At 36.8% G+C, this 16,503-nt stretch overlaps 1 protein-coding gene across 1 annotated transcript in view; it reads right to left on the bottom strand.

Moving 5' to 3' along the window:
- The window catches only part of Cbp80 (Nuclear cap-binding protein subunit 1), a 393,330-nt gene that overhangs the window by 647 nt on the left and 376,180 nt on the right, over positions 1-16,503 (bottom strand). The window contains exons 22-23 of the mRNA XM_090368459.1: positions 6,261-6,374; positions 5,749-5,862 (exon numbers count right to left, since the gene is read on the bottom strand). Of these exons, the coding sequence (XP_090224585.1) occupies positions 5,749-5,862; positions 6,261-6,374 (228 nt within the window). The remainder of the gene's footprint in view (positions 1-5,748; positions 5,863-6,260; positions 6,375-16,503) is intronic.

Raw genomic sequence — 16,503 nt, 5'->3', positions numbered from 1 at the left:
ACGACAGATGGAAGTTTGTTCCAGCAATTAACCACCCGCTGGCTAAAGGCAAATTTCCGCACATCTATTCTATATCTGTCTTTTCTTAATTTAAATTTATGCCCCCTTAGGTTCATAATCTGAACAAGTGGAAGGATCCCATCAGAATTCAGCGTGCTCAACCCATTCAAGGCCTTATATAACTCAATCAGATGACCGCGCAGGTGCCTAGTCTCCAGCCACTGCAATTTGCAGAACTTAAGCCTCTCTTGGTAAGAGGATCCCTTCATTCCCCTCACCAATCTTGTTGCCCTTCTCTGTACACGCTCAAGTAAATCTACATCCTTCCTAAAATGAGGCCTCCAGACCTGTACGCAGTACTCAAGGCATGGCCTGACCATTGCCTTATACAGAGGGATAATCACCTCCTTTTCCCTGCTAGCAAAATTCCTATATATCATTGACAAAACCCCATGACCTGCCCTGGCAGCCTGTCTACATTGCTCAGAGAACTTCATATCTGACTGCACAATTACTCCCAGGTCTTTTTCATTTTCTACCACACAGTTGGTACGTTTCTCTGGGGTTACTTCTACCCATATGCATTACTTTGCATTTGTCAAGGTTAAACTTCAGTTGCCACTTCTTAGCACACTGCCATTACTGTCATTAACAACCCTGCCAACCTTTGTATCATCTGCAAACTTCGACATTAAGCCTGATATACCTTCATCAATATCATTGATAAATATACAAAACAACAGTGGACCTAACACCGAACCCTGTGGGACTCCACTAATAACATTAGTCCAAGAAGAGCAGCAGCACCCATTGATTACCACCCTCTGTCTTCTCCCACTTAACCATCCTTTTATCCATTGTAGCAACTTACCCTTAATACCATTCTGCTCCAATTTGTACACTAGTCTTCCATGCGCAACAGTGTCAAAAGCTTTCCTGAAATCCAAATATATGATATCAAAATTATTTTTTGCATCCAGTTCCTTTGTAACCACATCATAATATCCTATCAAATTTGTCAGACAAGACTTTCCCTTAACAAACCCATGCTGTGTCTGAATTATTGCTGCAGTCTTGTCGAGATGATTCTCCAATGCATCTTTAACCAGCGACTCCATTATTTTACCCGGAACAGAAGTTAAACTAACTGGTCTGTAATTACTCGTGTCACCCTTCGATTTCCCCTTTGTGAATTGGGGATACATTTGCACATCTCCAGTCCGTGGGAACCTCCCCTGAGTCCAAGGATGCTCTCATAATTATGGCTAAGGGTTTGCTTAGTTGCTTTGCCGCCTCCTTTAATATAACTGGATAGATTCCATCCACCCCAGGTGCTTTTCTTACGTTTAACTTCAACAATTTCTCTTCCACTTTGCTCTCAGTTATTACAAGATCATTAAGCACCCTGCTACAATTTGATAACCTTCTGCCATTTTCAAACCTTAATAACTCCTCATGTGTGAATGTAGATGCAAAATACTCATTCAGTTTGTTTGCTATCTGAGCAGGATCATCAACAGTCGAACCATCGATGTCAAGTGGACCAATCAGATTCATCCCCTTCCTTTTAGAGTTTATATAAGTAAAGAAATCCTTGCTGTTTTTCTTAGCACTTTTGCCAAGGATTTCTCGTAATCTGCCTTCGCCTGCCGAACCTCCTTTGTGACCTGATTACAGATTAACTTATCTGCCATAGGCTTCTGAGTCGCTTGATAATTTATATGCATCCCATGCATTTTTCTTCTCTGTTACGAGTCTCATTAGTTCATTTGACAACCATTTAGGCCTAAACCTTGAACAATATTTCTCAATAGGTATGAAACTTTTAGTAGCATCCACGATTAACTCCTTGAATGCTTCCCACTTAGAATTTACTGTTGGTAACATTGTCAGTTGATCCCACTGTACAGAATTTAAAAACTGTCGGAGACCACTGTACTCGCCTTTACGGAAGCAACAACCCTTTCCTTTACCCCTGATGGTAATTAAATCTTTAAGTAAATCCCACGTCAGTACACTGTGAGCACTGCCATCTAGTGGTTCTTTTATCTGCAAATTCCTAATACATGAATGAATGATCACTGATGATAACCAGATCAAGAGTATTACTTTCTCTGGTTGCCTCTTGAACATGCTGCTGCAGAAAACAATCATCCAATAAATCCACAAAAGTCTGACTAGTGTGTGTGAGTGCCCAACCCACAAGTTCCAGTCAATATCTGGGAAGTTAAAATCCTCCATTATAAGACATTCCAATTTACTAGCCCACTATTTCTCTGTACAATTGTTCATTGTACTCATTCGAGTCATTAGGCCTATAACACACTCCTACTCTAATTTTTGCTTTCGCAGTGCTTATGCCACACCAAACTGACTCAACAGTGCACTGTTCATCTATATCAACTGGATGCACTTCTTTTGATTTTGTTTTTCTTTATTAACAGCATAACACTTCCTCCCTTCCTATCCTTTCTGTACACATTGTACTCCCCAAATTCCAGTTCGGCATTCCTTATATCTGTGTGACACCACGTCTCTGATATCCCAACAATATCCGCCTTTGACGTCTTGACCAACCTACCAATGCCTACTGGTAGGTTGGTCATGTACTGGTAAATGCCTACCAATGTCATTTACCAGTACACATTCCAGGGGTAAAACTGTAATTGTGTGCTAACAATGCTGATAATAATTTCCAAAATGTAATCATACCAGTAATTACTATTAATGAATAAAACAAAACAGTCATTTAACATCTTTATAGACATTATTTTCCATGCTGACTTTCTTTGAAACTTGAGTCAGCCTTGCATTTTATTTGTTTTTGAAAAGTTGACTGTATTCAAAGATACTGAGAACATGCATTATAAACATTGTTTTGTCAATTCAGTCTACCTTCACATTCCTCCTCATCCTGTTTGGGTAACTGGCTTGCTTTTATTTCACTTGTGACCATGTCTAGGTGGTGTCAGTTCTCCTTGCAAAACAAACTATAGTGGGCATCCAATTTATTGATTCTTTTTCAGAAAAAAAAAGTAAGCATCTCTTAACTTTCAAAGGCAGCCCTTTCACAGGATGTATGCTGATTTCTCAGCTCACCATTCCTTCTTTAATACCACTACAAAAACAGCCATACCTGAATTTTTCAATGCTCAATCTCAAAAAGGAAAGAGGATCTTTTCACAAAAATTCACACCCATCCCTCAAGACTTCTAGCTGAATATCTGGGCAGCTAATGTTACTGGATTTGGTCTTCTATCATCCACTGATGCAGTGTGTTCAAGGACTCTTCATGTTGTGACATGCTGTCAAAAATCTCAATTTCATTTTTCAACCTTAAGTGGCTAATCAACTTCCTTTCAAACTTCTCTGCAACAGGACTGGATGGTCTGCCTAAAACTGGCAGCTTTTTCTTTCTAGACATCTTGAAAAATATTTACAACCAAACTCAATGCTACAGAGGTATTCCTGTCCCCAAGCATGTAAAACCACTGGAGCCAAACAATTTTAGGCCTATATCTATTTGCTCCCCTTTACTAAAGCTTTTAGATAAAATTCTCTCGAAACCACTTTCTAGGAAAATTTTTGCTTCTAGACCAGCATCAATTCAGCAATAGTAGTAATGAAAAATGATGCAAGAAAGAAATCTTATATAGCATCAGTCAGAAAGAAAAACACACGCACAAAGAAAAAAAAAAAAAACCTATACAGTTGATCCATCCATATCCTCCAAGAATTGGTTTAGTTCTTGCTTGAATTTATTCAACCCATTCACTGGCTGAAGGCTGGTTAACCTGGAAGCGAGATTGCTGGTACCCACTGGTATTGCACTATCTCCAGTGGGTGCGGGATTTGTGCACAAGGCACTAAAGGTGATAGTAGACCCAGGCCCGGCTCCGAGCACCAGGCAGCGGCTGCCTGCATGTTGGCTGCTTCCTATTGGCCTGACACAAGTGACACACCATGTACTAATACATAAAGCTTCTAGAGAGTTCCTGCACCAACATGGAGATGGGCTTAGGCCTAGGAGCCGCCCTCATTACTGGTAATCAGTTATCACAAAGTCATTTAACTTCTCTTTAGAGTTTGATAAACTTCTGGCATCCCCTTAAAGAATTCCTCATGTGTGAATGTAGATGTAAAATACCTATTCAATTTTTCTGCAACTTGGGCAGGGTCATCAACAGTTAATCCATAGACATGAAATGTCTCAATTTGATTCAATCCCTTTCCATGTCAATAGAAGCCTTTGCTATTTTTCTTTGCCAGAGAATTCACATAATCTGCCTTAGCTTGCCGACCTTTCTTTGTGACTTGATTACAGATTCATTTATATCTACCAATGCTTTTGTATCAACTGATAATTTATATGCATCCCATGTTTTCTTTTACACTGCCACATGTCACAGTAGTTCATCTGACATCCATTTAGGTAAGCCTTGAACAGTATTTCTTTGTTGGTATAAGAAGCATAGTAGCTCCTTTGATTACTTCCCACTTAGAATTTGCTGTTGGTAACATCATCAGGTGGTCATACTGCATACAATTTTAAAACTGTCTGAGACTTCTGTAGTCACCCTTATCCTTGACAATAGACTATTCACTATGGTGAATAGTCTATTCCCCCCCCCCCCTTTTTTTGCTCCATGAGGAAAACATAGATGTTGTAATCTCTCTACTTCCTGCAAGCCCCAAGAGATGCAATTAATCTACAGTCTGTGTATTCCCCATGATCAGTTTTCTGACCCATCTAACGTTGACTCAATAGGATTAGCAAATAATTCTGCATTTTTTCTATTTAAAGTGCATTAGCCCATCCATGTTCCTATTAATAAGTACACACAATGTCAAAAAAATATTCTACCCCATGAGCCTTGCAGTCTCTCCAGGCTGAAATGATTGACAAAGCTGTCAATCATTGTACACGCCCTCGTACATGTCTCAGCAGAATTGAAGACACTTTTAAATTTAATCCAAAATAGCAACTTTCCTCAACCTTGTTCTATACATATTAAGTAAGTCCTCAGATCTATTAATACCATTAGTACTAAGATGTACAAGAATATCGCCTTTTGTACCATTAAAACATGACAGCTGCTCTACAACATGAGCAATTTTTGCCTTTAGTAGGCAAACCCTGGTCCTATTCCACCCATTCTGTTTTACACAAAGCACATTCCTGACAATAGTCAGTCAGGGAAGAGAACTGTTAATGGCAATTCTCTTCTGAATCAGGGCTTATCTCTCTCCTAAACCAAGACATTATTTTAGTTAATTATTGAGGATGGTAGAAAATAAAAGTATGATGGAAAAAACTGTTTACTGGAAGGAGAGAATTCTTTTTTTTACAGATATAACTTAAGAGGAATTTAAATTAATTTGAGCTTTTGAATAAGTCATCTAATGCTGATGTAGTTGAGACACAGTGCCACTACTGCTGGGTGAAGAAGTACTCACCACAGAGTGGTTTCAGTTTTGTGAATTGATATGTGATCATGTTACCTAAGGCTTTGAAAGGTGTGAGTAAACAAAATAATGGGGATGTCCTTGATCTTTTGCAGGAGGCATAAACTGCAAAACATGTTCTTAAATAAAGAATGGCTGGACATAAAGGTTTTCTGTTAATCAAAGGGGCAGATATCAACCAGTCCTATCTTCTACGCATAATTTTATCATTATGAATACTACTAATAAACCTCGAGTACATATGTAACAATTTAAAAACATTAAAATTAATCAACTGCAAACCTGAAAGAATATTTCCTGAAGGCGTCCAATTGTCCATTTAAACCACCAATTATTGAAATCATTTCCTTCTCCTTCACATCGAGCAATGTGTTCTGTCAAAATCATGATGAATCTCTGTAAAAAAAGCAGAAAATCACTGTGCATCAAAACCTTAATTCTGATATTTTATAAGGAGTCAAATCTGCTTGAATTAACACTATAATTTACTACTTTTGAGAATTTTAAATCCAGACGTAATATGCAAATATTATTTTTTCTTTATCTTCCTATAACCCACAGAAATTACAACAAAACAAAACTTGGAGACATGACAACTCTAGCACCAAGTGTTCTTTTTATGTTCTGGTTTAACTAAAAATATTCCTCAAAATACTAATTCAATAATTTTAAAGATTTCACAACAATAAATTAAGCTGCACTCAATAAAAATCCAACCAGTTCAAAATAATCCTTGTTAATTTTATTCAAGTTTTTAAAAAAATAAATAAATGAGAAATTTAAAAGCAACTTACTTGAAAAATGATAAGAAACAGATTTTTCTGATCACTTTGTGCTGTCTCAAGTCGCTCTTCCATTCTTTCAATCACTTCCTCTGTAGGCTGTTCTTTCTCATCTAATTCTTCTCCCTAAATTTTAAACAATGGATATAATTTCACAGATGGCAAATCAGTAATACAGATAGGTTTACTGAGTACTATGCTTAGATATAATAAAATGCAGTGCATTGCTCTGCAGAATCTTGTCATGTTCAGCACACTGATAGCACAACTGCAGATATGATTTTTTTTTAATGTAAACTCCAAGCACAAAGATGCTTCACATTACATTTGAATTTTTGGAAAATACACATTATTTAGAATAAGTTTTGTTCTAAAAAAATTTATTCTCTGTTCTGAATACAGCAAACATTTATGATACAGAGTGCAGAGACTTTGTAAGAGACTGGTAATTAATTAACCTACCTGAATACACTCTCCTGAATGGAGACAAAAAGCTTCAGAGTAATTGGGGGCACCACTCCAGATGAAGGAACAATATTTCATGATAAGGCAGATTGGAGATTTGTACGAAGACTAGTTGTTTAGAAGAAAAGTAATGCTAAGATCAGAGTAGAGATTATTCCTAAGAGAGATACAGGAACAGTATTCCTTATAACAAATAAGACAGAACTGAGTTTTAGGACTGAAGTTTTTTTTTTTTTTTTGTAAACCCCAAACACGAGAGGTATTAGAACCTATATTACTTAGTACCGTGCTTGGTTGTTGTTGTTATTTAGTTTTTAGGAGCATTAGCAACTAAGGCCATAATGCTCCGGGGATATGCGGTGGTCATTCCCTGACCTTTCCGCATCCTCCGCATTTGGTGGCTCACGGGATCAAACCCCGGTCTAATCAAGAAGTATGTGCTATGCACTGCTGCTCCTGCCCAACTAGCTATGGAGGCGCCACCGTGCTTGGGTTGAAGGTTGAGAAGACGAAAGAATATGTTTGTTGACATTGGACTTGAACTTCTGTAGACTGTAATTTTCAGGAAATACGTTTGAAGTTGGACAGTAAATGGATCTTGGCTGGTGGCTGCACATGTTTGGACTCTTTTGAAAGAGAGAGCGGGAATTATAGAAGCCAATTCAGAACAGTGCCCACGGAAGTATCTGTAGAAAAGGCATGCAGCAGAAACATTGTCTATGAGACAGCGAGTGGAGAGACTGTTAGAGGTGAATCATTAATTAACCTAACTGCCTTCTTCTAAATGGAATCAAGAAGCCTGAGAGAGAGGTTTTGGGGGCATCACCATGTGGGAACAATATTCCATGGGAGGGCGGATTTGCGATTTATACAGAGTGAGCAGATGTTTGGGAAAAAAAAGTAACGCAGAGAGTGAAAGAGAAAACCAAGTTTTTTAGATTCAGAAGAAGCAATATTTGTAATGTGCTTGTGCCAAGAGAGAGAGAGAGAGATTAGAATTCAGGGTAATCCTCAAAAGAGATATATCATTTTGCCTAGAAATCAGAGTGTCACCAAAGATAAGCATAGAAGCAGAAGAATCCTTTTTGTGAGAAATAAGACAAGAAGAGTTTTAGAAGGGTTGAAATCAACTAAGTTGTCTGCCCCACTGGAGAATTACCTGAAGATCGGCATTTAAGGAATTGGTAGCAGATTTTGGAGAAGTTGAAGCTGATTGAGCAGGGCAAGGTTTCTCAAAATGGAATGCAATGTGCTATCATTGGCAAAACTATGGATAGGATTTCCAGTCAATGGAAGAAGGTCATTAATATATACAAGAGGAAAAGAGTGGGGGAAAGAACCAAACCTTGGGGGACACCGGCATTAGTGGAGATGTTAGAAGACAGAGAGCACATTTAATCCCATGTCTTTTTCGTTCTCCACTCCTCTGAGTGTAGTACCACACAGTTGGTACGTTTCTCTTGGATTACTGCTAAGCATACGAAGTACTGATCAATGGCACTAGGTGCCATTGATCAGTACACCATGATCAATGGCACCTAGTCGTTCCTTTGTCTGCAAATTCTTAATACATGATCACTGCTGATAATCAGATCAAGAGTATTACGTCTGGTTGCTCGTTGAACACGTAGAAAACAATCATCTGATAAATTCACAAAAATCTTGCTAGCGTGTGAGTGACCAACTAACAAGTTCCAGTCAATATCTAGAAAATTAAAATCCCATATTTCAAGACATTCTGATTTACTGACTCACTCTATTTCTCTGCACAAATGTTCGTTGTACTGATCAGTCATTTGGCCTATAGCACACTCCTATTCTTATTTTACCTTTCCCCAGTACTCATGTCACACCCAACTGACTCAACATTGCACTGCGCACCAATGTCAACTGAATGCACTTCCTTAGATTTTGTGCTTAATTTAAAAGGAAAGTTGTATGGTTTCTCTTCTTTAAAGGAAAATTGCAATTTGATGCGCAATACTTGTACAACAATACATCGGAAAGTGCACTCATTCTCCAGATCTTATTCTGTACTTCATGAATATTTGTATCTGGGTTAATTGTTGAAGTGTAATAGTCCCATGATTTTTTTTTTTTTTTTTTTGCACATGCATTGAATTCTTCTTACTCACCTCCTGGCCTTCTTATACTATATGAGGTTTTGAGTAGTGGGGTATCTACAGAACTTATTGCGAGCTTTGGTCTTGCTCTTTCTTTGCTGTAGTATATTTCTCATTCTATCAGGACTCTGGGTGTTTTGGAAATCAGGATGAGGTTTTAGATACTGTCTGATTCGATGCATGATATAATTTTTCTGTAACATAAGTTACTGTGCTGTCACTTGTCCCTTTACTTATTATTTGTGAATCTAGGGCTGACAATTCTCCAAATGATTCCCCATCTGCCTTTGGCAGTTTCCACCTGGAGAACCTGTGTGATAACTGGGAATTTATTTAATCACCGGATAGAAATGACTACTTAATGGATCACTCAGTATATTTCAGTTGAAAATGAGAAATATGTCAGGGCTACACACACACACAGAGAGAGAGAGAGAGTGTGTGGTCTATTGCTGAGCTCATGTTGGTTGGAGTGTGTAGGTTCCATTGTTGAGGAGAGATAGGTTATCCAGAAATTTTTTCTATAACCTGTTCTCTTCTGCTTCTTACTGATGTTCTCCCATAGTGAGTTATTTAGGTCTCCTGAAACACAAAAAGAAAGCTGCAGTTGTTGTAAAATTGCCTAACTCTTCATATTGTATTTTTTGTTTGAAGACCTGTACAATGTATACTGCAATTTGCAGCTGCTTCTAGAGGGCTATTCAGTTGTACTGCTTGAACTGGGATGTGAGTGGTGACTAACACGACCACTCTTCTTCGAGCTTGTCTGTGTTTCTATCCTATCCTTACTATACACATAGTACTTCTGTACCACAAGGATGTGTTTTGGTTTCAAGTATGGTTCTAGAAAGAATAAGCTTATTGGCATAAGGAGATAGATGTTGTAAACATTATTTCATAAATCCCAACGTTCTATTGTTAAGCTGATAAATGTTTAGTTTTGCTGGTGGATTTTAGATTTCTGGAAGGCTGAGGATTTCGGTTTATCTGCTTTTTGCGTTCTCTCTTTTGATAGGCTTCCCTGTGTTCCATCTCCTCTTCTTTTTCTGGAAAATATTCCTCGTACTGATTATTCAGTTTCACTTTTTCTTTTTTTTTTTTTTTTTTTTTTTTTAATTTCCATGTTGTGACCTTATATATTGCATTCTGAGGTTACCAGTTTTTTGATGGTTTTTAGTTTGCAGGTGGTGGGTGTTTTTGAGAATACTTAGAGTGGTGTATTAACTTCTTTTCCTTGTGATTGTGCTCGAATTTAGCATTTCTCTTACTTGGTCAAAGAAGGATTCATTTGGTGGAAGTGAGATATCTATTTTTACTTTGTGTAATTTGGACACAAGACAGTCTATTTGTATTTCTTGGCTTCTTAATAGGTTACAGTTTTTTGATTTGTATTTTTGTGTTGCTTTTTCTACAGTCTCCTTTGGCTTTGGCACTGTACATTTTTTACTGTTGTGGTCCTTTTAACCATATGTCGCACATATAGGTTGCCTGTCCTCTACATGCAATATATAAATGCCTTTCTTGGTAAGGGGACTCCTTCATTCCCCTCACTAATCTTGTTGCATTCCCTGTACATACACTCTCTCTCTCTCTGATATCTAGAAATAAAGAGATTTATACGTCTGGGCAATAATAATGAAATAGGAAATTGTCAAGATTGAATGTACAAAGTTAGGCCAACAATAAATATGCTCATAAAACAATTTTGCCAGTGGGGATTTTTTCACAAGGATCTGTCTCAATAGACGAGTCAATGGTAAAGTAATTTTTGGTTACCACTACCCAGAAGTAGTTCTGGATATTGCTACGCTTTTGGCATCTATTGCAGAAAACCAACTAAAGAAAGCAACAATGTGACAAGTAGGTGCAAGAGTGGTTATTGATTTATTGGAACATGTGCCAGATCTATCAAACCACGTAGTTTTTTCTTCAATTATTTTACAACGTACTCGTTGATGATAGTTTTGAAAAAGAAGAAAATAAGAGGTACAGGAACTGTGAGGGACAATCAAGCTCAATACTGTCCTATTATGGGGTTTAAAGAAATGGAAAAAAAAAAAAAAAAAAAAATGGAAAGATTCTATTCTTACCAATTATGATTTTGTTGAGCCATTACAATATGTAAAATGCTGGTCAAAAACTGCTTTAAGGTCAATGAAGAACAACCTCCATCATTTGAATTGTACAATAGCGGAATGGGCAAAGATACCCATGACCAATCACGTCATGGGTATCTTTGTACAGGATAGCGATAACAGGCAAGAAATGGTGGTGGGTCCTGTTTACATACATGTTAGATATAAAGTAAAAAAAGTAAAGTGCAGCCATTATCAACCCACTGCAGGATGAAAGCCTCCTCAACAATTCATGCTGAGGGAAATGGACCATAATCTGCCATGCTGGTCCATTGCGGGTTGGCAGATCGACTGTATTCAGCAGTCAGGGGCTTGAACCCCGGTCTACTCAAAGAGCGTGTGCTACTGCACTCCCACTCCTGACCACTCGGCTACGGAGGCCTCGTCATGTTAGATATGACTATCACTAACGTGTGGAAGTTGCACCAAATGACAGCAGAGATAAAAATGAATCAATTAGATTTTCTTCGAAACATCATACGAAGTTATTTGAAAGATGCTGCATCAACAAGAAGCAAAAAGTCAGAAGCTCCATGAAAATTAGTGAAGGCCATCATTTTCCAGAAAAAAAATTGGTAGACAATTAAAATGTGTTTTCATATGAAAGCTAAGTGTTAAGCTAGGTCATGTAAGGATTGTCAGAAAACAATGTGAAAAAGGTTGCTTAAAATTGGTAGACAATTAAAATGTGTTTTCATATGAAAGCTAAGTGTTAAGCTAGGTCACGTAAGGATTGTCAGAAAACAATGTGAAAAAGGTTGCTTCGAAAAATACCACTTATCTGCCTAATGTCCCCACTTGAGGACACGTGTTTTTCTAATAAAATAAATATATTTTCTTTGAAATTTTGGTATTGTTTGTTTCCTTGACTTATAATCTCACCATAATAGTGAGCGAAATGAGTTTTGATAGGTAGTTTTTTCATAGGCATTAATAGGTTAAGAAAACCTAAAGTCACCACCTAGTGAAACTTTCTGCCAGATCTTGTGTAATGCAGCTGACATTAGCTTTTGCCATCTTTCACAAATTGACAGCTGGGCATTTCCATTCCATATTCATGATACGAGTATTTAAAGCTAAGCTTTAAATACTCGTATCATGAATATGGAATGGAAATGCCCAGCTTTAAATACCACTACAGAAAGTTTTTCCAGATTTTATGGTTGGTGGTTTGAACGAGCACATGTCACTGATTTTGTTTGACACCAGGGCATATACTCCTTTAGATAAAACAAAGTCCGTTTTTTCTATTACAATACTCTTTTTGAGAACTGCAGGGGGGGGGGAGGGTCTCAACATAGATTCAGTGGAAGTTTCATTAGAGGAGATATGATTAAAGACATATCTTCTCTAATGAAACCTTGGCTAAGGTAAAGAAAGCCAACACGGGAAACTTTACTGGGCAAACTCGTTTCCCGCTACCAGTTTCTCCCTGCATTCTCAGTAAACAGATGGTGCATGTTATCGGTAGCGGCACTAGAAGTTGATAACGATGTATTGATTAGTTTTTTCTCATTATTAAAAGCAGATTATTGGAGCTCATGAGTGGGCTGAAATTTACTCAAGGCAGTGGTGTCCAACCTTTTTCGGAACGGGGGCCATATTGAAAGTTAGATTTGTTTCACAGACCACACTGAGTGATTCGAGAAAAATTATGTGTTACATTTTCCATATTTTGTTACATGTAAAAGGAAGTTTCTATTTTCATGTTTTCAATGCAAATTCCCAACACTTTTATGTGCAACAAATCTGTCAGTGATTTATTTTTTTAAAAAACACCTTCCTTTTGCTTTTAAATGCTTACTTTCAAAAATTTACAACCTGAAAAGGAGCACTGCTTTTCAATATTAAGGTGAATAAATAAATATAATGATACACCTAAAATTGAAAATATTCAAAAATTTTATTAAGTACAATAATAAATAACATTTACTGAACAAAACTTAACATTTAATGAGATGACTGAGGTTAAAATTTGTCTGAAAATTTGTGGTGCCAGTTCTCAATACAGAATGAAGATGCTAATCTGTTATTGTTTCTTTTTGAATATTTCATGCGTGAAACAATTGCTCGCAAACATACGTTGATACGTATGTTGATAAAAATGGCCTAAAAAATGCCATTTTTATGGCATTTTCTTTTTCTGGCAGAAAATCTTCAGATGGGAGAGCAGCCTTGTACAATTAAAGTAGTTTATTTTTGCAGTCCATATACCTGTTTTTGAACCATGTTTTGGCTTGAAGATCAATAAGTTCAAGTTGCAAGCTGGGATTGTAGTTTTCAGCCACAGAAGTATATGGATTCTCAAACAAGTTTATCTTTTTCAGATCTTATATCAGCAAATCGACTTTCAAACTCATCAAAAAGTAATTGTAATAACGAGAGGCAATGATTCTTTGGAAATATGTCTTTCTCTTTTAGCTCGACACAACCTTCAAAGTGAACTAAATTATCTCGCTCAATTTGGAATTTAAATAATAAGAACTTATTCTGAAATGATTTGATTTCACTATACAAATCAGAGACCAATTTTTCTTTCCCTTGTAGTTTTACATTAAGAGCATTTAAATGACTAGAAATGTCTGTCAGAATTGCAAGATCAAACAGCTGCTCCATATTTGATAGTTTTTTTTTTTTTTTTGGTTCCCCTTTTTCTGTCATAAAAATATCAATTTCATGACACAGTTTAAAAAACAATATAACACTTTGCCATGACTAAACCATCTCACAGCACTGTATTCAGCTTCAGTTTCTAACTGTTGAAACATACAGTGATTAAGGCCATGTGATCTTATAAAATTTACAGTTGAAATAACCATATTCATAATGTGTTGGAGATCCAATACATTCCCCACACAGAGCCCAATGTTTTCACCTCCAGTTGTGACTCCTACCAGGTTTTTAATATTTAATCCTAACTTTTCAATAGACTGGCAAAAATTTTCAAAACGATTTTCACCTGTAGTTGTTCCATGCATACTTTGTAGATCAGCTAAATCTTCAACTGGTACAAAATTATCATTAATTCCACATATGAAGACAAGGAGTTGGTCTGTGTCATTTACATCAGTCCTGTCATTCAATGCCACGCTAAAATATATCATTTGTTTTATGTTTTCAAAAGTTGTTTGAACAAATTCTTTCCAATGATCTTCTACTCTTCGCATAATTGTTTGTTGAGACAAACTAATGTCTGTATCATTGTTCGTTTCTCCAGACAAATTTCTTTCACAGCTTTTAACAAACAATGTTAAACATATTCACCATCACCAAATGGTTAAACTTTCAAAAGCGATCAAATGCACAACTTGATAACTGGCATTTATAGCAGATAAATTTCTTGACTGATAACGATACGTTTTCAGTGTTTTGTTGTTTTCTTAATTCATTTTGTAACATTGGACACTCTTCTTTTTGCAATACTTCTTTATATTGATCATAAGGTTTATGCTTGATATCACAGTGTTGTTTTAAATTATATTCTTTAAAAACTAGCACAGTCTCCTTACACACCGAACACTGCTTTTTCATCGTACTTAATGAAGAAATAGTCTTCAGTTCACTTTTGATTAAAAACACGACACTCCTCCAAATTGAAAACATTTTTAAGGATTTTTTTTAAATTCAGTACAAATTAATAACAATTCAATACAATGAACAATATATATCAAAATAGGAGAATTTCACAATATGAAAAGATTGATACTTACATAACTGTACCGTACTACATGTACACGTTTGATACAGTCAAGCTCAACGCTTCTATGTGCCTGTATATGCAGTGGCATGACACTCTAAAATGCTGATTTAGTTCACTTTCCATGTGGGCTATATAAAAATTATTCGTGGGCCATAGGTTGGACACCACTGACTTAAGGGTACACGCTCCAGACTGCTTCAGTCTTAGGGTGTACCCGTGAGTAAATTTCAGAAGCAAAGGCATTAACAATCACGAACTCCAATAATCTGCTTTTAATAATGATAAAAAAATTAATCGATACATCGTTATCGACTTCTACTGCCACTACCTATAACATGCACCATCCGTTTACCAAGAATGCAGGGGGAAACTGCAGTAGGGGAAAAACAAATTTGCTGGGTGAGTTTCTCGTGGTTCTCATGTTGGCTTTCTTTACCCTTGAAAAAACCTTTAGAAGCTAAGCTGTTTTAGATATTTTGGCCTTTCTTTTAGCAAAATATATTGAATTTTAAAAGCAGACATTATGTGATGCTCTGGTTCACCTGATGAATGAATTCTTCTGTAACGCTAATCATCTGGTCTCAGCAAACATTGGAAATTATTACACTCTTACCACGTAATTAACTTGATTTTCAATCATTACTTTTTTTTTTTTTTTTTTTTTAATGGAAACTCTAATCACAAGAGGTATTAGAACATATAGTACTGTGCATTGGTTGAAGGTTGAGAAGATGAACGAAGATACTTGTTAACATTAGACTTGTAACTTTTGTAGATTGCAATTTTCAGGAAATGCACATGAAAGGAGACTGTTCTAGAAAATGGAAGTTGAAGGAATAAATGAGGAAGAAGAAAATTTGGTTCCATGAGTTTGAAGTTGGACAGTAAAAGGCTGTTGACTGGTTGCAGCACGTTTGGAGTGGTTTGGGAGGAATTATAGAAGCCAATTCAGAAGAACAGTGCCAATGGAAGTATCTAAAGAAAGTGCACATAGCAGAAACAGAACATCTATGAGACAGACAGACAGTAGAGTTTGTTAGAGATGGGTCATTAATTAGCCTAACTGCCCTCTTTTGAATGGAATCTAGAGGCCTGAGAGAGGTTTTGGGGGCACTGCCCCAGATATGGGAACAATAATCCATGGTAGGGTGGATTTGTGATTTGTACAGAGTGAACAGCTGCTTGGAAGAAAAGTAATGCTGAGAGCAAAGAAAAAAACTGTTTTTTAAATGCAGTGGAAGCAAGGGCTTATGCCAACAGAGATTAGGAGCCAGGATAATCCCTAATAGAGATATGTGATCTTGTCTAGAAATCTGGGTGTCATCAAAGATAAGCATAGCAGCAGAAGAATCCTTTTTGTGAGATATAAACAGGTCTGAGTTTTAGATGAAATGAAATCAACTAAGTTATCATTGGAGATCAGCATTTAAGGAATTGGTAGTGGATATTTGAGAAGTTGAAGCTGCTTTTTCAGGGCAAGGTTTCTCCAACTGGAAGGTGGAATGCAATGTGTTATCATGAGCAAAACTATGGATAGAATTTCCTGTCAACAGAAGGTCATAAATGTATAAGAGGAAAAGGGTGGGAGAAAGAACGCAACCTTGGGGAAGTGGAGAAGTTAGAAGACCAAGAGAGTCAATTTACCATCACGTGCAGTGAGCCATCAGAGAGAAAACTGGACATCCAATTACAAAAACAGTTGGCAAACCATAAGACGGAAGACCTTTATATCAAACATGATCAAAAGCCTTTGAAATGTCAAGGGCAACTGTTTGAATTTCACCAAACATTTTCATTGAAGAATTACAAAATTCTTCCGTGATGCTATGCTA

This window comes from Mastigoproctus giganteus, chromosome 2 (assembly GCF_048544385.1).
Source record: "Mastigoproctus giganteus isolate SK-2022 chromosome 2, ASM4854438v1, whole genome shotgun sequence".
Lineage (NCBI taxonomy): Eukaryota > Metazoa > Arthropoda > Arachnida > Uropygi > Thelyphonidae > Mastigoproctus > Mastigoproctus giganteus.
This window is presented reverse-complemented; position numbering and strand designations above follow the sequence as displayed.